The sequence below is a fragment of the Astatotilapia calliptera genome, chromosome 8 (assembly GCF_964374335.1).
Source record: "Astatotilapia calliptera chromosome 8, fAstCal68.1, whole genome shotgun sequence".
Lineage (NCBI taxonomy): Eukaryota > Metazoa > Chordata > Actinopteri > Cichliformes > Cichlidae > Astatotilapia > Astatotilapia calliptera.
In genome coordinates this window covers 3,041,323-3,061,713 of record NC_137429.1, presented here as the reverse complement: position 1 = coordinate 3,061,713, position 20,391 = coordinate 3,041,323, and the positions used below count along the sequence as shown (strand labels likewise).

Genomic DNA, 20,391 nt, shown 5'->3' with positions numbered 1-20,391 from the left:
GCTGCGACCCATAGTAAGACCACATCTGGATCCCCTTCAGTTCGCTTATCAGCCTCGTCTCGGAACAGAGGACGCCATCATCTACCTGCTCAATCGTGTCTACACTCATCTGGACCAGCCGGCGAGCACTGTGAGGGTCATGTTTTTTGACTTTTCCAGTGCTTTCAACACCATCAGGCCGACCCTCCTGGGTGATAAGTTAGCAGCGATGCAGGTGGATGCTTCTCTGGTGTCCTGGATTGTTGATTACCTGACAGGAAGACCACAATATGTACGTCTCCCACAGTGTGTGTCTGACAAGGTGATTAGCAACACAGGGGCACCACAGGGGACTGTCCTCTCCCCCTTCCTCTTCAGCCTCTACACCACAGACTTCAGCCACTGCACAGAGACCTGCCATCTTCAGAAGTTTTCTGATGACTCTGCGGTGGTTGGATGCATCAGCAGGGATGATGAGACAGAGTACCGGGCTGTGGTCGACTCCTTTGTCACGTGGTGTGAGCAGAATCATCTGCAGCTCAACGTGGCAAAGACCAAGGAACTGATCGTGGACTTCAGGAAGACCAGGAAACACTTGACCCCTGTTTCAATCCAGGGGGTCAGTGTTGACATTGTGGAGGACTATAAATACCTTGGAGTACACATTGACAATAAACTGGACTGGGCTAAAAACACCACAGCACTTTACAGGAAGGGCCAGAGTCGTCTCTATTTTTTGAGGCGACTGAGGTCCTTCAACATCTGCCAGAAAATGCTGAGGATTTTCTATGAGTCTGTTGTGGCCAGTGCGATCCTCTATGCTGTTGCATGCTGGGGGAGCAGGCTGAGGGTCGCAGATGCCAACAGACTTAATAAACTAATCCGTAAGGCCAGCAATGTTGTGGGGATGGAGCTGGACTCCCTCAAGGTGGTGTCGGAGAGGCGGATGCTGTCCAAGATAAAGACAATGTTGGATAACACCTCCCACCCACTCCATGACATGCTGGTCAGTCACAGGAGCTCGTTCAGTGAGAGACTGAGATTACCGAAAAGCACCACTGAACGACACAGGAAATCATTCCTGCCTGTGGCCATCTCCCTGTACAACGCATCCACTTAACACACTGTTTGCTGCTACAACTACACATGTTTCTTTTCCAAATATTTATTTATAAGTGACTTATGTATGTATGTATGTATATATATGTATATATTGTACTATTCTTAGTTAGCGTATTGTCTGTCTTGTCTTAATGTTGGTTTAAAATGGAGCACTGTAACAAAAAATAATTTCCCCCCAGGGATCAATAAAGTATTCTGATTCTGATTCTGATAAGGTCCTGATGGTAAAAAAAAACTACATTTCCGCAAAATACGTCACTTCCGGTTTCGGGCAGGTCATGGCGGACATGCGATAGTTTGCGCTGATGGACGTAGGAAGTGTTACAAACAGCTGATCGGATGGGTAAAGCGTGTTTCTGGGATATTATGTTTTTGTTGCTGCAAGTGGTTTTTATGACATTTTTGCAAAGCTTTATGTGGAAGGAAACTGTGATCGAGGACAAGCTGATGGCATAAGATGTAAGTACAACCCCTCCGGTTTCATATGCAAAAGAAAAATATTGCGCTAGCTTACATGGTTGCAGTGCTACCGGGATTTAAAAATAGTTAAGCAAAACGGAGCGTGCCCGCTCTGACTGGCTTTAAAGGGTTAAGTGACCAGGTTCCCATTTCAACTTTTCTTCATATACTTGGTGTAAGCTTTTTCTTATTTGTCACTTTTAATTTTCGTTACTATCCTTATTTCTCTGTCTGTTATTTCTTTAAATGTAAGAGGTTTAAGAAACAGTGTTAAACATAAGGCTATTTTTTTGTTTTGCAAACAGTTCAACTCAGATTTTGGAAGATTTAATGGTATAATTTTGAATTCTGACATAGATAAAGATGGTCATTACATTTTTCTAATAGTTGAGGCTGCACACTCTATCTATATTTTAGACAATGTGTATGGTTTTAACTGTTAGAGGGAGAATAAATGGTAAATGGCCTGTATTTATATAGCGCTTTTCTAGTCCCTAAGGACCTCAAGGCGCTTTACACATCCAGTCATTCACCCATTCACACACTGGTGATGGCAGCTACAGTGTAGCCACAGCCACCCTGGGGAGCACTGACAGAGGCGAGGCTGCCGGACACTGGCGCCACCGGGCCCTCTGACCACCTGTGACCAGGACACAACGACCGAGACTGTCCAAGCCGGGGCTCGAACCGGCAACCTTCCGATTACAAGGCGAACTCCCAACTCTTGAGCCACGATCGCCCCAAAATAAACTATATTTTGATACGTTGGAGGAGCGCCTACTATGCTGGTTATCAATTATTTACAAGATTTATTAATGAGAGGAGACAACTTAAACAAGAGCAAGGTGATAAACAGAAACTCTGCACAGGTGCCGTGGGAAACCAGGGGACGGAGAAACGGTCGGGCACACAGAACACAGGGAGAGCACGGGCTGGAAGTTCTGCAACAGAGGAGAGAGGTGTCACAACGAGTGAGAGAGACAAGGCCAACTTTTACAGACAGGTGAGAGAGCGCAGACTGTCAATAGCATCACAGCGGATTCTTTTGTCACACATTAGGTGATCAGTCAAACAGCTCTGTTAAACGTATGGAATTCACATTGAGTATAGATGGATATTAAGAAATATAAAACTTCCAGTCCTGAATGGACATCAATGATTAAATTTAACAGTAACTATAGCAACAAATCACATCTGTTGTCCAGAGGCGCTTTACATTGGAAGGCAGAGACCCTATACTAGGACTGGGCGATATGACCCAAAATTCATATCTCGATATTCTTTAGCTGGTTGACGATATATAGACATCTTGATATTTTTTAAAGCCATAAAGTAAGAACAAAAAGAGAGCTCTTAGTCAAAGCTGTGTCCCAAATCTCACATAAGCACTTTTATTAACATACAGCGCAGATGTACAAGAAAAAATTACTCAGAAATAAATTATCAGCATTTATTAAATAATCATGCTCCATAAATAAAATAAAACAATGTTGTTTTTGTGCATAACAAAAAGCTCACAATTGTGCAGTCAAAATGTAAACTAACAGACGCTGAGCACAATAACAAAGACAGATTTCGCAGCTGCTCTGTTCCCAAGTTCTACTGCGTGACTGACAGCCTGGAGTTTGAAATCCTCTTTGTAACCGTGTCTCTTAACAGGTGTCATTTGTGGTCCTTATACACACACAGTACGGTAATATTACGTTGAAGCAGAGTACGTATCACTCCGCGAGGCTTCTCGGTAGCCGTAATGATCCAACAATCCATCAAGCAGTGCAGTTTCGTAGTTTACCAAAGTCGTACCAAAATATTTTTTGAAAGGTTTCTGAGCGCTGTGTACCACATAAAATTGGTTCGCGGCCAGTAAGCACAACCAGAATTTATACATAAGGCGCGCTGTCGATTTTTGAGAAATAAAGGATTTTAGTATGTATCCTGAAACAAGATAACATTCATTAGTAGAGATTGGGAAAACTTCTGTTTACCTTTGTTAGCCACTTGGCTATGATAGTAAACAGTGGGACAGAGGGACTGGTCGCCCAGGGCACCAAACAGGTTAGGACCGCCCCTGGGTGTATGGTAGGTGGGGCTGGCTCTACACTGGGGCAAGAGGGGCCAACCACTGCGAGCCTGTTGGCTGTGGTTTAAACGTTTTTTGAGGCTCACCGATTTGTAATGCTCCTGCTCACAACAATCGTGTAATTTCACTGGACAAATTTGCACCATTTTATTTTTTTGGAATTAGGCTCATTTTTTTGCATGTGAATAAATAGATCCGACCAGTGAGAGCGTTGGATTTGGCAACACGTGTGCTCATAGCTTAAAACGCGCTCAGATTATTTTTACAGTCTCACTGATTAAGTTGTGTTTAGAAACAGTTTTTAAATTACAAAACACTTCTTATGGGAGGCAAAAAAGTGCGTAACTTCTAACGTTCAACAGGTTTCTTTTTTTATATAATTTCTTATAATTTTGAAGCTGTTTAAAGTTTCATTGATATTAAAAATCATAATTCATCTAATGATGAATGACTTTACTATAAAAGCAAAAACGTGTTAAAACAGTAAAAAGGGTAACTTAATATAGTTACAAAGATTTATTGCCCAGTTTTAAAAAAAGATTATTTCATACTTGAGATAGCTTCAGTTTTCTACATATATGTTCCCATATATTTTATATATTTGTATGGAAACATATATATATTATTTATATAGGCAAGGACAAAACCACAAATTTTGTATTCATGGATATTTTTTGGTTTATTTTTTAAGTACAATGAAGACAAACATGAGGGCGGAAAAGTAAAGCTTGTTAATAATACAAATACACTTCACAACACAACCTATAGTGTTACAGTATCTATCTGCAGTAACATGTGCGAACTTTCATGCTGCTTCAGCTGTTCAGATGTTGAACATTTTTCACCACAAATGCCACACAAAAACTGTTTGTCTCTCCTGTGGATGCTCATGTGTCTCTTAAGTCGTGTATTGGAACTAAATGTTTTCCCACACTCGTCACAGCCGAACAGTTTCTCTCCCGTGTGGCCTCTTAAGTGCTCCTTAAATCGTGTGCTGCGGTTAAATCGTTTTCCACATATATCGCATCCAAACGGTTTCTCACCTGTGTGGACGCTGGTGTGTCTTTTAAGAGCATTCTGGTGTCCAAATCTTTTCCCACATATATCACAACCAAATGGTTTCTCCCCTGTGTGGATTCTCATGTGTCTTTTCAGACCTTCATGTTCTGTAAACCCTTTACCACAAACACTACAGCCAAAAGGTCTCTCGCCTGTGTGGACCCTCATGTGTACTTTAAAACTATACTTAAATTTAAATGTCTTTCCACAAGAATCACAACTAAATGGTTTCTCCTGTGTGTGTACTCGCATGTGATTCTTAAGATGAGTGTTACGACTAAATGTTTTTCCACAGTCTTCACAACCAAATGGCTTCTCTCCTGTGTGGACTCTCATGTGCGTTTTAAGAGTAAACTCAAGTCCAAATCTTTTTCCACAAGCTTCACAGCTAAAGGGTTTCTCTCCCGTGTGGACGGTCATGTGTCTCTTAAGATGTGTATTGCAGCTGAAGGTTTTACCGCAAACAGCACAAGCCAGTGATTTCTCTCCTCGGCGTTGTCGCTTCTGAGATTCCGGTTGTGTAAATGTTTTAACGCAAACATCACTGACAAACTGAGGCTCAGTTGCAACACTCTCCTTCCACGCTATACCACCCACTTCAGTTTCAGGTCCAGAATCTGACAGAGGTTCCTGCCAAACATCCTCCTCCTCCTCCTCATCTTCATAACTGACTTCAGTCTCGGAAGAGTCTAAAGTCTTTTTCTTATTATTTACTAATAAATGACAATTTAGATCTGGGCTCCAGACTGATTCCAGTCGTCCATATGCATCTTCCTCAATTTCCGTCTTGATCTGTTTAGCTAAGCAGCCGATAGGCGGCTCTGTCTGTGTGGATTCTTCTGTTTGGCTTTGATGACGATATGAGCACTGAGGCTTCTCTTCATCGTCATCATCTTCAGTCTTCACAGTAACAATAGTGAACGGTAACCTGCTGAGATCTGCCTCCTCCAACCTATTGATCTGCTGTCCCTCCTCACTGCTCCAGGGTTCCTCCTGCTCCTGCTTTATGTGGAGGAACTCGGCGGCTTGCAGGTCCCGCCTGGGGCTCCAATCTTGAGGAACTTCTTTAATCACCAGCAGCTGCCGGACATCTTCAGGTAACACTGAAACACACATGGACAGAAAAGACTGACATTAAAATTCTACAGCAGCATAGCACACCCATTAAAAACCCTGATATACAGATATATATTCATTCATTGGTGTCTAATTATTTACTCCCTTTCGATGGCATTACCGTTATTTTTTTACAGTAGGTCCTTTTAGTCACGTTTTTAACAAATCTGTAGGATTGGTTTTTAAAAGCTGTGTGACGTTGTCAAATTTAGAAATATCCTGACTCAGTGTGATGCTAAAAAAATCATGCCGGGCTGAATTGTAGTAATTTGTTATTAAACCTTCAGCTGATGCAAAATGACACAATGGGAGTACCAACAGGGACCGGAAAGGGCCAATCTTCTTCACATTTTTCTTCTTTTCCTTTAGGGGTTGCCACAGCAGATCATCTGTCTCCATCTCTCCATCCCACTGTTACACCTGCCTTGTTCCCATTCAAACACATGTATTCTGTCTTCTTCTACTGATTTTATTCCTCTTCTCTCCAGAGCATACCTCCACCTCCCCAGGGTCTCCTCCACCTGCTCCTTACTACAGATCACAATGTCATCTGCAAACATCTTCAAATATCCTCATGGTGTGGCCCATCAGCTTTATCCCTGTGTAGTTTCTACAGCTCTGCATGTCACCCTTGTTCTTGAAGATCAGTTCCAATACACTTCTCCATTCCTCAGACATCCCCTCACTCTCCAGGACTGTGTTAAAAAGTCTGCCTTCCCTCTTAAACACCTCCATACCTCCACGGGTGTGTCATCAGTAGGGCTGCCACAAACGATTATTTTGATAGTCGACTAACCGATTATTTTTGCGATTAGTCGACTAATCAGATCCATTGGACATAAAGCGTACAGCTTATTGCACCAGCATGCATCTGCTCTTATATAGCTCTCATTAGCTTACAGCTTGAAGTGTTTAAGGTATGTGCTAACTAAAAATAAAGACAAGATGATTAGACAAGATTAAACTTTTAATGAAATTTGCAGATTGTCTCAGTGGACTTTAATAAACTCAGCCGTCTGCTCCTTGCTCTAAATATAACAGGACACTAGAGTAAATTCTCGAACATCTCACATTTCTGTTTAATCAGTTTTCTGTTTGCGTTTATTCACCTGTGTGAAAACTATAACTTTAATCTCAGCCAAACAGATTTACTCAGAAACAAATTAAACACTGAAAAAAGGCACGACGCAACGACTATTAAATTAGTTGTTGACGATTTTGATAGTCGACATAATCGTGACTAGGCAAGGCAAGGCAAGGCAAGGCAAATTTATTTGTATAGCACAATTCAACAACAAGGTGATTCAAAGTGCTTTACAGAGACATTAGAAACAAAAACAAATAAAAAGCATGATTTAAAATTGATTAAAACAAACAAACAAACTAACTAAACACACACATTTCACACCTGTTCGCGCGATCTGAACCCTTATCGTAAGGGGAGCTACCAGTCCTTCTGTGGACGAGCTACTTTCTATTTTAAATTCCCTGAATTTAAAATACTCTCTAGACCCAGTCTAGACCCAGCTGGGGAGCTACCCAGAGCTCTAAACCCACTTAACAAACAAACAAACAAACAAACAAACAAACAAACAAACAAACAAACAAACAAACAAACAAACAAACAAACAAACAAACAAAACAGTATATAAAATCAAAACAGATAAAATCAGAACAGTAGATAAAATCAGTAGTTAATGTAAGTTTTGAAATTTAAGCTTAACAAACAAACAAAACAGTATATAAAATCAAAACAGATAAAATCAAAACAGATAAAATCAGTAGTTAAATGTAAGTTTTGAAATTTAAGCTTAAAAGTGTGGATTTGGTGCTTTATTCAAATGCAGCTGAGAACAGGTGAGTCTTCAACCTGGATTTAAATAAACTGAGTGTTTCAGCTGATCTGAGGCTTTCTGGGAGTTTGTTCCAGATATAAGGAGCATAAAAGCTGAATGCAGCTTCTCCGTGTCTGGTTCTGACTCTGGGAACTGATAAAAGACCGGATCCAGATGACCTGAGGGATCTGGAAGGTTCATACTGGGTCAGGAGGTCACTGATGTATTTTGGTCCTAAACCATTCAGAGCTTTATAGGCCAGCATCAGAACTTTAAAGTCTATCCTCTGACGGACAGGCAGCCAGTGTAAAGACCTCAGAGCTGGACTGATGTGGTCCACTTTTTTGGTCTTAGTGAGGACTCGAGCAGCAGAGTTCTGAATGAGCTGTAGTTGTCTGACTGATTTTTTAGGTAGACCTGTAAAGATGCTGTTACAGTAATCAAGCCTACTAAAGATGAATGCATGGACTAGTTTTTCCAGGTCCTGTTGAGACATCAGATCTTTTATCCTTGAAATATTCTTGAGGTGATAGTAAGCTGATTTTGTTATTGTCTTAATGTGTTTTTCTAAGTTTAGGTCTGCATCCATCACTACACCCAAATTTCTCGCCTGGTTTGTGGTTTTTAGATGTATAGATTGAAGTTCTCTGGTGACCTGTAATCGTTTTTCTTTGGCGCCAAAGACTATTACTTCAGTTTTGTTTTTGTTTAGTTGGAGAAAATTGTGGCACAACCAGTCATTAATTTCCTCAATGCATTTACCAAGAGCCTGTACAGGGCCTCGGTCTCCTGGTGACATTGTGATATATATTTGTGTGTCATCTGCATAGCTGTGATAGTTTATTTTGTTGTTCTTTATAATCTGTGCCAGTGGGAGCATGTAAATGTTAAACAGAGGGGGTCCCAAGATGGAACCTTGGGGAACTCCACATGTGATACTTGTCTGCTCAGATGTGAAGTTACCTACTGATACAAAGTATTTCCTGTTTTCTAAGTATGTTTTGAACCAGTTTAGTACAGTTCCTGAAAGACCTGCCCAGTTCTCCAGTCGTTTGAGTAATATGTTGTGGTCAACTGTATCAAATGCTGCACTGAGATCCAGTAAAACTAGGACTGACATTTTTCCACTGTCTGTGTTCAGACATATGTCATTAAACACTTTGGTCAGAGCGGTTTCAGTGCTGTGGTTCTGTCTAAAACCTGACTGGAAGGCATCGTAGCAATTATTCTGTTTTAAGAAGTAATTGAGCTGTTGAGAAACTGCTTTTTCAATGATCTTACTTAAAAACGGGAGATTTGAGATCGGCCTGTAGTTGTTCATTTGTGTCTTGTCAAGATTGTCCTTTTTCAGTATAGGTTTGATTACAGCAGTTTTTAGTGGTTCTGGAAACACGCCTGACATTAAGGAAAAGTTGACGATCTGTAACAGGTCTGACTCTAAAGTCTTTGAGACCTTTTTGAAAAAACTTGTTGGCAGGACATCTAAACAGCAAGAGGAGGAGTTCAGTTGACCTAAGATGTCCTCCAGGTCTTTGCTGTTAATCGGGTGAAACTGTTTGATGGTGTTTAAACAGTTTTTCGGTGGACACAGTACATATCCTGGATCTGCTGTTGATGTACTAACTGCTTGTCTAATCTTTTGGATTTTGTCTGTGAAGAATTTGGCAAAGTCATTGCAGGCCATGGTCGAATGAAGTTCAGCTGCCACTGGCACAGGAGGGTTTGTTAGCCTGTCAACTGTAGAAAATAAGACCCGAGCATTATGGCTGTTTTTAGTGATGATGTCAGAGAAGTAGGACCTTCTTGCACTCCTCAGTTGTAAATTATAATTGTGAAGTTTCTCCCTATAGATGTCATAATGAACCTGGAGGTTTGTTTTTCTCCATCTGCGCTCAGCTTTCCTACACTCTCTTTTTTCATTTTTCACCAGTGTGGAGTTTCTCCATGGAGACTTTTTCCTTCCAGAGATAACCTTCACCTTAATGGGAGCAATAGTGTCCATTACATTTAACATGTTAGCATTGAAGCTATTGACGAGCTCATTGACTGAACCTTTGGGCAGGTCAGGTGTTAATGGGAAGACCTGGTTAAAGATCTCACTACTGTTTTCAGTTATACACCGTTTTGTGATCACTGCTGTTGATATATTTGTGTGGGCTGAGATTTTACTTTCAAAGAAAACACAGTAATGATCAGACAGGCCCACATCAGACACAGTAATGTTTGAAATGCTCAGGCTCTTGGAGATCAGTAGGTCGAGAGTGTGTCCTCTATTATGTGTGGCCTCTGTTACATGCTGAGTCAGCCCAAAGTTGCCCAGAGTGTTACTCAGGTCTTTAGTCCCTTTGTCCTGAGGGTTGTCCACATGGATGTTAAAATCCCCAACAATAATTACACAGTCGAAATCAACACAGATCACAGACAGCAGTTCACTGAGGTCATTAAAAAAGTCTGTGCAGTATTTGGGAGGCCTGTAAACATTAAGAAACACAACTTTGGATGGGGCCTTCAGCTGTAAAGCCACATATTCAAAAGACTGAAAACTTCCAGGAGATAGCTGCTTACATTGAAATGATTCATTAAATAAGACAGCAACCCCTCCTCCTCTCCTGCTCACCCTGGCCTCACTGATAAAACTGTAGTTAGGAGGGGTCGTCTCGATGAGAACAGCTCCACTGTTACTTTGGTCCAACCAAGTTTCAGTTAAAAACATAAAATCAAGGCTGTGCTCAGTGATTAAATCATTAATTAAAAATGTTTTCCCAGCTAGAGATCTAATGTTTAATAAAGCCAACTTAAGTGTTTTAGAGGCATTACTTGTCCCCTCGTGTTTGGGAGCAGTCTGTGGCACACAAGGTATGTTTACTATGTTTAAAGATCTTTTAGAGTGCAGCTCTCTGTGTTTTGACCAGGCCACATGTCTCCTTCTGTCACCTAAAAGTACAGAGATTTTAAAACCTTCTAGTAAACAGGGTCCCAGCTTCTCCTGGGAAAAGTCACCACTGCCATAATCCTCACAGCCCGGACCCTTCACACATCACACATCAGACTGCGGAGACAAAGCATGAAGAGGAACTAAGGGGGGCGAGGCTGGGCAATGTGACTTCGATTGCTCTGTTGAGGGTGGGGCTCGGTGGCGAACCTTTGGCTGCTTTGGTGGGGGGTTTATGGGGGACAAAGAGGGATTGGGCCGGGGGGTAGATCTGAGCCCAGCATTGACCCGCTCCATCATCTCTTCAGTGAATTTCAGGTGTGGGGAGGAGGGAGAAAGGGAGGGAGAGGAGGGTGATGGGGGTGATGGCCTGTCAGGGGTTTGGGGGACTGGGGAAGATCCTGGTCCTGGTCGTTGGTGTTGTTGAGAGAGTTGGAGGCAAATAGGGACCCCTCTTTATGCCTCTTCTTGCCTCAGATGTCTCTCCTTTCTGAGGCTCTTCCCGGGTGGGGGCAGATGGAGCTCCTCCTCAAGGTTTCTGCTGGGCTTTGTCTGTTCTTGGAGTACTGTTTGTTCCTCTTTATGAGATAACTCCTTGTTTATCTCAGCCTTGGCTCCAAGCACAGATGGATGACGTATGGAATAAAACAAGTTGGAGGTGAACAGTTTCACCCCTGACTTGTTAAAATTAAATCCATTTGCTTTAAACAGATGCCTGCGTTCCCAAAAAATATTAAAGTTGTTGATAAAATGCACTGAGTGGTCAGCACATGGACTATTTGACTAATCGTGGCAGCCCTTGTCATCAGGACCAATACTCTTCACAGCTGCTCTTACTTCCTCCTTACTAAGCCTCTGCACTTCCTGATTAGCGATCCTCCATCTGTCCCCCTCCTGCACTTTTCATCTTCATCCTTTAAAGAAAGGATTAGCTTCTCTGCACTGACTAGCCTTTTAAATGCCAAATTCCTGAATAATAAGATCCAATCATGTTTTAAGTATATCAAAGCGTTATATGATCCCAGCAGAGTGCTTCACTCACACTGCGAGGCTACATGTGGTTTCTAGAGTTTATGAAAGTAGAATAAGAGGCAGATTCGTCAGCTATGACGATAAGCTGATTGTGAAGGCTGAGTCTGTGGACACTTGAGACTGTGGTGGAGGGGACGTCACGGACAAATGGTTATCCATCATGGATAGTCCTGACGACCCTCTGCACCACTGAAAGGACATGTAATGGAGCATCTTCTTTAACAGGCTGGTTCAGCTCCAAGCAGGACTGATATAGGAAATCTTTCATACCACATTATATCACCCTTTATAATACAATACATGTGTCTGACTAAAAGGCATTTGCCAGATACAAATTGCATTATGAAAGTATGCATGATTATTCTCAAGGTGCGAGTTGTGACCATAGGAATCCTTCACACTCTGAAGCCTGACGGATCATTTATTATTAGTGATTATAATTATAATTAGTGATTATTATCACTGTTAGTGTAAGGTTTGTAGCATAATTGTGAAACATAAGCAGAGCTTTTACAAAAATACTGAAGTGTATTTTTAAAGAAATTAACAGCTTAATACAGTGGGGCAAAAAAGTATTTAGTCAGCCACCGATTGTGCAAGTTCCCCCACCTAAAATGATGACAGAGGTCAGTAATTTGCACCAGAGGTACACTTCAACTGTGAGAGACAGAATGTGAAAAAAAAATCCATGAATCCACATGGTAGGATTTGTAAAGAATTTATTTGAAAATCAGGGTGGAAAATAAGTATTTGGTCACCTCAAACAAGGAAAATCTCTGGCTCTCACAGACCTGTAACGTCTTCTGTAAGACGCTTTTCTGTCCCCCACTCGTTACCTGTATGAATGACACCTGTTTGAACTCATCATCTGTATAAAAGACACCTGTCCACAGCCTCAAACAGTCAGACTCCAAACTCCGCCATGGCCAAGACCAAAGAGCTTTCGAAGGACACCAGGAAAAGTATTGTAGACCTGCACCAGACTGGGAAGAGTGAATCTACAATAGGCAAGCAGCTTGGTGTGAAAAAATCAACTGTGGGAGCAATCATCAGAAAATGGAAGACATACAAGACCACTGATAATCTCCCTCGATCTGGGGCTCCACGCAAGATCTCATCCCGTGGGGTCAAAATGATCATGAGAACGGTGAGCAAAGATCCCAGAACCACACGGGGGGACCTGGTGAATGACCTGCAGAGAGCTGGGACCAAAGTAACAAAGGTCACCATCAGTAACACACTACAACGGCAGGGAATCAAATCCCGCAGTGCCAGACGTGTTCCGCTGCTGAAGCCAGTGCATGTCCAGGCCCGTCTGAAGTTTGCCAGAGAGCACATGGATGATACAGCAGAGGATTGGGAGAATGTCATGTGGTCAGATGAAACCAAAGTAGAACTTTTTGGTATAAACTCAACTCGTCGTGTTTGGAGGAAGAAGAATACTGAGTTGCATCCCAAGAACACCATACCTACTGTGAAGCATGGGGGTGGAAACATCATGCTATGGGGCTGTTTTTCTGCCAAAGGGACAGGACGACTGATCCGTGTTAAGGACAGAATGAATGGGGCCATGTATCGTGAGATTTTGAGCCAAAACCTCCTTCCATCAGTGAGAACTTTGAAGATGAAACGAGGCTGGGTCTTCCAACATGACAATGATCCAAAACACACCGCCCGGGCAACAAAGGAGTGGCTCCGTAAGAAGCATTTGAAAGTCCTGGAGTGGCCTAGCCAGTCTCCAGACCTCAACCCCATAGAAAATCTGTGGCGGGAGTTGAAAGTCCGTGTTGCTCGGCGACAGCCCCAAAACATCACTGCTCTCGAGAAGATCTGCATGGAGGAATGGGCCAAAATACCAGCTACTGTGTGTGCAAACCTGGTAAAGACCTATAGTAAACGTTTGACCTCTGTTATTGCCAACAAAGGTTATGTTACAAAGTATTGAGTTGTATTTTTGTTATTGACCAAATACTTATTTTCCACCCTGATTTACGAATAAATTCTTTACAAATCCTACCATGTGGATTCATGGATTTTTTTTTTCACATTCTGTCTCTCACAGTTGAAGTGTACCTCTGGTGCAAATTACTGACCTCTGTCATCATTTTAGGTGGGGGAACTTGCACAATCGGTGGCTGACTAAATACTTTTTTGCCCCACTGTATTCTCTGTCTCATGTTTTCCTCTTCAAACAAAGGTGATCCAGTCAAATGTAACAATATATGGAAGACTAAAATCCCTCTTCCACTTAGTGCCACGTTGGCCAGCCGTGCCATAGCACCAGCATTTAATATGAAACAAGCGGTGAGGACCTGCAGACCGAGGTGGAGCAGTGTGGACGAGCGACAGGCTCATCTGCTACTTTCCACTTTTACAATAATGGATTAAAAGTGTTTCTTATTTTGTTGCGGGAGCTGTGAGGTCAGTTTTAGATTCCACACAATGACCAGTTCAATCTTTCACTGTGAGCGCTCTGTTTGTTACTAACACTAACACACTTTATCCAAAGTTCATTTAAAACTTCTCTATAATGCTCTTCTTGTACAGCAACTACATTATTATTGTTGTGTATTATAGTGTTGTTTTGTGTTGTTTGTTGGACTCTTTGTTTATTAATAGGTTCTAAAATATATTTTACCTTCACAATTTGTAATAAAATGGTCTAAATAGTTAGTAAAACAAATATGAACTGAAAATCTTAATCTTAACCACTTATTTTGTTAAATGTAACTTAGAATTGGGGAATGAACAAGTTGAATGAACAAGCTAACTTTTTCAAGAAATGACTTTTTTACCATCACTTCCTCTCATAGAGCACTTTTCTACTCTACCTGAGCACTCAAAGAGCTTATACAACTCTATGCAACATTTTTCTAAGCTTTTCTATGCTTAAATACTCTCTTCAAAAAAAAAAAAGCGGTTTGAATTAACCACAATGGAGGTTATAGGGAACATACAAACTCACTATTTTTGCAGTCTGAAACACTGAAAATTGCCGATCTAGTGAAATTCCAAACAGCACGGTTAAAACGTTTGACTCCAGCTACACGACACCCAGCTGGAAACACTTCACGCAAGTCGAGCTGCCCGAGATTCACAGAATTTACAGAAAATGTAAATTTTTTGTGATTTATCTCGTTATAGGGACGATAGATGTTTTATCTCGGGATATGGAATTTTAGTCATATCGCACAGCCCTAGTATATATTATATCAGAAATCTGTTCACTATTTTTATTACAGATTATATCAGTAAGGAAGCTGACTAAATGTTAACTTATGGCAAAAGGGTGGGATTAAACAAGTGTGTACTTCTTCCCACTTCCTTTCAACATGTAAATGAATCAGTACGGTAGCAATATTGAAATGTATTGACTTTTGTATAGTATTTTTTTCTCTCTTATTTTCTGTATATTGTTTACATGTTTGAAATAAATTAACAATTAACAATTAAATGCTATTCTTACACAGGATTGTGTCTGCTCCTCTCTGTCAGCTTATTGCAGCAACTGGACCATCATGCAACATTAAGAAACTGCACGTGTGATTTCAGGAGGATGTCTCAGACTGCCAGACGCAAAGCTGCACTCCAACAGGATGAAAGAACCAACCTCACGTCACCCTGTAAGGACTGATGTTGCCGCTCTAGAAAGTGTCTGGCACACCGGATTTCTAAGTTTCCTGATGGTCTGAATTTCCCTTATTTCTCTTTTAGTTAGAGAACACTCTGATCACCACGCAGGGTGATCTCTACAGGGAGGGGGGTAAAATGTGATCCCCACCAGGGATGTAAAACTATTTAGCAGAGTGAGGAAGGAAGGACCAGACGATGGGAAAGCTAACTCTGCTTATTGGTATTATTATTAATAGTAGATTTCATCATTATTTTAACTGCTGAGAACAAAAACATTTCTTAAATACGGGACAAATAAAGCATTTCTCATCTCGTGATGTTTGCATACTCTGGTCCAGAGCAACTTATGTTCAGATTTCTGTTTTAAACTCAGCCGAAAGCGCTTTACTTTGACCAGTACACGCAATTTTAATGATGTTCTATATGAATGATTAGCTGCAATATACAGGACCTTACCCAATTAACACGTTATTAACGCTAAATGAGCATTTAAAAACGGCCGAACTACAAAGACAACTCTTGTGTGCGCGCTGGCAAATCGTCCGGACGCCACACTTTACCCTCAACTTTAAGTTCCGCCGTTTAAAAAAATCCGCCACAATAATTCTATTAAACGTTAATATTCACATTTGAGATCCACGGATGAAATAAAAAGCTCTGAGATTTTATTTATGTGTTTATTTTTGTGCACGTATACAGATCAACGAAAACCGATGTTTCCGATGTGAAACACCTTTTCACAAACCCCACAGCGAGCTAACAGTTAACCCGATCAAACAGTAAATGTGTTTTTATTCTCACCGGCGCTTTGGCTCGTTTCAGCATCCTGCTGCCGTTTAATCTCGGGCTTCTCCTCAGCCAGACTGTCGGCATTCAGCTGATGGAGATAATCCACCTCATTCATGATGGTGTCCGTGTCTTTGCTCTCTTCTTTAAAATAAACTGCAGGCTCGGCGGAGCTGAAACCGGGCCTGGGCAGAATCGATCACCGCCGATCACCTTTCACGATCACGCCGCTTACGTTTCTGTTCACCAGTGTGTGAATGTGTGTGTGAATGGGTGGATGACAGGTTGTGTAAAGCGCTTTGGGGTCCTTAGGGACTAGAAAAGCGCTATACAAATACAGGCCATTTACCATTTACCATTTCATCCATGAATACGTCACCGGGGAAGATACAGATTGAAACGGGACACTCAAATGATTCCTCACAACATTTATTGCCCTCTGCTGTGTTTTGAACAGGCATCTGCACGGACACCTTTCCTGTCCTCGGCGGTGAGATCACCGCTGTGGAGCGACGAGAGTGCAAAAATGAAATCACTAAATACATCAAATAATGATTAAATGTTTAATTAATTGATTCAATTAACCAGGTTATGGTCTGTTGATCAGCCGCAGTGACAGTTTCAATTATTTCAAGATGGACAGCAACACATGAACCATGACATAATTAAAATATCTACTATTGTTTCTCCATTTAACTAACTAATGATACATTTAATTACTATATTGTGTTTTTATTTATTTTTTAAAATTGATGTAATGATGTTTTTTTTTCCATTCTTGACCTTGGAGGGTTATTTCCTTTCTATAAAGGATAGGAGACATTTTTTTTCCTAAATTTTAAAAATTCCTTTTTTAAATATGTTTAGTTTTATTTATGTAGAACCGGTTAAAAATGTCTCAAGGTGTTTAAAGGTTGCGTCCCTCTTTACGTGGGACATTTTGATTGGCACGCAGACTCTTTTTCTCAGGGGTTTTCATTGCATGTGTGTGACGAAAAGCTGTCGTCATGAGTCTCCTGAATATTTAAGTCACTGCAAAGTCATATTCAATGTAAAATAAAATGAAAGCTTCCACAAATAAAAAGAAATGCAGCTACAACACTGATTACGTTCCTAAATACAGTATTGTTCAAAAGTCTCAAGCCAAACCCCATGTAATTATATCTTGCTGGGGAAAATGGAAAACAGGTGCAGTAATTGTTTAAAACGTATACAAACATACACATAGATACAGTAAATAAGGCAAAAACAGATTTAGTAAAATTAGAATGAGCTTGAAATTAATATTTGGAATCATAAAGGTGGTCAGCCTTTATTCCTCAATACATCCTGAAATCTTAGAGGCAGTTTTTCTATCTGGGTAGGCTTTCATTATATTGGATTTGTATTTATTTTATTTTTTTAAATTGAATTTAGTTTCTACTCAGTAAATAGTTGATCAAAATTATAAAAATTCAGTAAATCAGAATCAGAATCAGAATACTTTATTGATCCCTGGGGGAAATTATTTTTTGTTACAGTGCTCCATTTTAAACCAACATTAAGACAAGACAGACAATACGCTAACTAAGAATAGTACAATATATACATACATACATACATACATACATAAGTCACTTATAAATAAATAGTTGGAAAAGAAACATGTGTAGTTGTAGCAGCAAGCAGTGTGTTAAGTGGATGCGTTGTACAGGGAGATGGCCACAGGCAGGAATGATTTCCTGTGTCGTTCAGTGGTGCTTTTCGGTAATCTCAGTCTCTCACTGAACGTGCTCCTGTGACTGACCAACATGTCATGGAGTGGGTGGGAGGTGTTATCCAACATTGTCTTTATCTTGGACAGCATCCGCCTCTCCGACACCACCTTGAGGGAGTCCAGCTCCATCCCCACAACATTGCTGGCCTTACGGATTAGTTTATTAAGTCTGTTGGCATCTGCGACCCTCAGCCTGCTCCCCCAGCATGCAACAGCATAGAGGATCGCACTGGCCACAACAGACTCATAGAAAATCCTCAGCATTTTCTGGCAGATGTTGAAGGACCTCAGTCGCCTCAAAAAATAGAGACGACTCTGGCCCTTCCTGTAAAGTGCTGTGGTGTTTTTAGCCCAGTCCAGTTTATTGTCAATGTGTACTCCAAGGTATTTATAGTCCTCCACAATGTCAACACTGACCCCCTGGATTGAAACAGGGGTCAAGTGTTTCCTGGTCTTCCTGAAGTCCACGATCAGTTCCTTGGTCTTTGCCACGTTGAGCTGCAGATGATTCTGCTCGCACGTGACAAAGGAGTCGACCACAGCCCGGTACTCTGTCTCATCATCCCTGCTGATGCATCCAACCACCGCAGAGTCATCAGAAAACTTCTGAAGATGGCAGGTCTCTGTGCAGTGGCTGAAGTCTGTGGTGTAGAGGGTGAAGAGGAAGGGGGAGAGGACAGTCCCCTGTGGTGCCCCTGTGTTGCTAATCACCTTGTCAGACACACACTGTGGGAGACGTACATATTGTGGTCTTCCTGTCAGGTAATCAACAATCCAGGACACCAGAGAAGCATCCACCTGCATCGCTGCTAACTTATCACCCAGGAGGGTCGGCCTGATGGTGTTGAAAGCACTGGAAAAGTCAAAAAACATGACCCTCACAGTGCTCGCCGGCTGGTCCAGATGGGTGTAGACACGATTGAGCAGGTAGATGATGGCGTCCTCTGTTCCGAGACGAGGCTGATAAGCGAACTGAAGGGATCCAGGTGTGGTCTTACTATGGGTCGCAGCTGGTCCAGGATGAGCCTTTCCAGGGTCTTCATGATGTGGGAGGTCAGTGCCACGGGCCTGTAATCCTGGGGGCCACTGGGACGAGGCGTCTTTGGTACAGGGACGAGGCATGATGTCTTCCACATCACCGGGACCCTCTGCAGACTCAGACTCAGCATAAACAGTTTATGAAAGACTCCACACAGCTGGGGGGCACAGGTCTTGAGGACAAGGGGACTCACTCCGTCTGGTCCAGCAGACTTGCCTGAGTGAAGTCTCCTCATTTGCATCTCAACCTGGTATTGAGTGAAGGTGATGGGTGGGGGAGGGGTGTCAGGAATCTCACAGGAGGCAACATGTGAAGAGAGAGGCTGGCACAGTGGTGTGGCTCTGGATTCCAGGCTGACTGCAGGTGAGGTTGTGGGGGTGGGAGCAGACACTGTGTAAAGTAATAAACATTATTTTAAAACAATATTAAAGATTAGTTGGCATAATGAGATTTGCTTCTAATTCTAAAATCTAAGGAAATAATGCTTATTTCCTTCAATTAATGGTAGAGAATTATTGTATTTGCAAAAGGAACATTGAAACAACAGAACACTTGTTTTATGAGTGTAAGACTGTTACACAAATGTTTGGAAATACCATCATAAATAAATGTACAGTTCCAGAAGTAGATGTAGATTTCTGGTCTTTTCAAAATACTCGAATGGGTAATCCTCAAATATAGAAGATACACTTTTAATAAAGAATATGATAATCATAATCACAAAATTCTATAATTCTACATGAATGTAACTTTTTTAGGCCAAACATGAGGGAGAACACTCATGGTTTTTAATTTACAAACAATGTGTAATTATACTTTCAGTGGTGAAATGGAATTGCTTGATATTGAGTTTGTTTATGTATTATTCTGCTTATGTTCCAATAAATTAAGCAGGTTTTAGATGTGGAATGGAGCAGGGAGAGAAGAGCAAGGCAGAAATAATTAAGGGCAGAAAACTGGTTTAGATCAGGCTCATGTGTGCAAATGAATTACTTGAAAAGTGGCTGCTTATGCTGCTGGGTCCACTCCCCTTTTTGTTGTGTAGCCTGCTCACACTGATGTCTTTCACTGTGTGTTGGATTAATTTTTTCCTGCCCCTTGGGACTCAGTTTTGCATGCGCTGAAAATAAATGTCTTACTTTTTAAACATTCTGCCTCTTGTGTCTTCCATTCTGGATTCTTTGAAAACCTAAACATTACACTCAGTTTGCACACTGTGACAGCCACAAGCTGATTGCTTCCATGCCACACTACACTGATGCTGTGATTCATCCTCAAGAGCCCAATAAAGGTATAGTAAAATATAAACAGACATACTTTTATTGAAATTGGACATTTATGTGTTATAAATCCTTTTTGATTGACTGTACTTATTCCACTTGGAACCTCATGCAGCACACAAAAGTATTAAACTAAAAGTTGCAGATAAATTCATTCTGCTCTGCTGCTTTGATGACGATTTTATGAATGAGGTATTGAATGAGTGTCAAAGAGAAGAAAAAAAACCTGCCAGCAAACAGGTTAATGTTACAGACAGACTTATTACAACAGTAAATGACTCAG

The 20,391-nt window shown here is 41.3% G+C and overlaps 1 protein-coding gene and 1 long non-coding RNA gene across 3 annotated transcripts; one reads left to right on the top strand and one right to left on the bottom strand.

The window, feature by feature from the left end:
* Positions 1 to 4,293: 4,293 nt before the first annotated feature.
* Positions 4,294 to 17,132, bottom strand: LOC113027989 (uncharacterized). Of its 2 annotated transcripts, XM_080304983.1 has the most exons (3): positions 16,390 to 17,132; positions 16,049 to 16,272; positions 4,294 to 5,802 (listed from the first exon to the last, which is right to left on the bottom strand). In XM_080304983.1, the coding sequence occupies exons 2-3, from the start codon at positions 16,149 to 16,151 to the stop codon at positions 4,403 to 4,405; spliced, it is 1,503 nt and encodes a 500-aa protein (XP_080161109.1). In that variant the 5' UTR covers positions 16,152 to 16,272; positions 16,390 to 17,132; the 3' UTR covers positions 4,294 to 4,402. The 2 variants fall into 2 exon arrangements, with proteins under 2 accessions (XP_080161109.1, XP_026033668.1); XM_026177883.2 differs by lacking the exon at positions 16,390 to 17,132 and having other exon boundaries at positions 16,049 to 16,346.
* Positions 14,367 to 17,132, top strand: LOC145430265 (uncharacterized). Its single transcript, XR_013910727.1, has 2 exons — positions 14,367 to 15,237; positions 16,491 to 17,132. It is a non-coding gene; the product is annotated as an uncharacterized LOC145430265 (long non-coding RNA).
* Positions 17,133 to 20,391: the final 3,259 nt, after the last annotated feature.

Excerpts from the sequence above, each read along its gene's own strand:
- LOC113027989 (XM_080304983.1), bottom strand. The coding sequence starts at position 16,151 with ATGAATGAGGTGGATTATCTCCATCAGCTGAATGCCGACAGTCTGGCT. Across the intron at positions 5,803-16,048 it reads TGAAACGAGCCAAAGCGCCG|TGTTACCTGAAGATGTCCGG; the intron begins GTGAGAATAAAA and ends TGTGTGTTTCAG.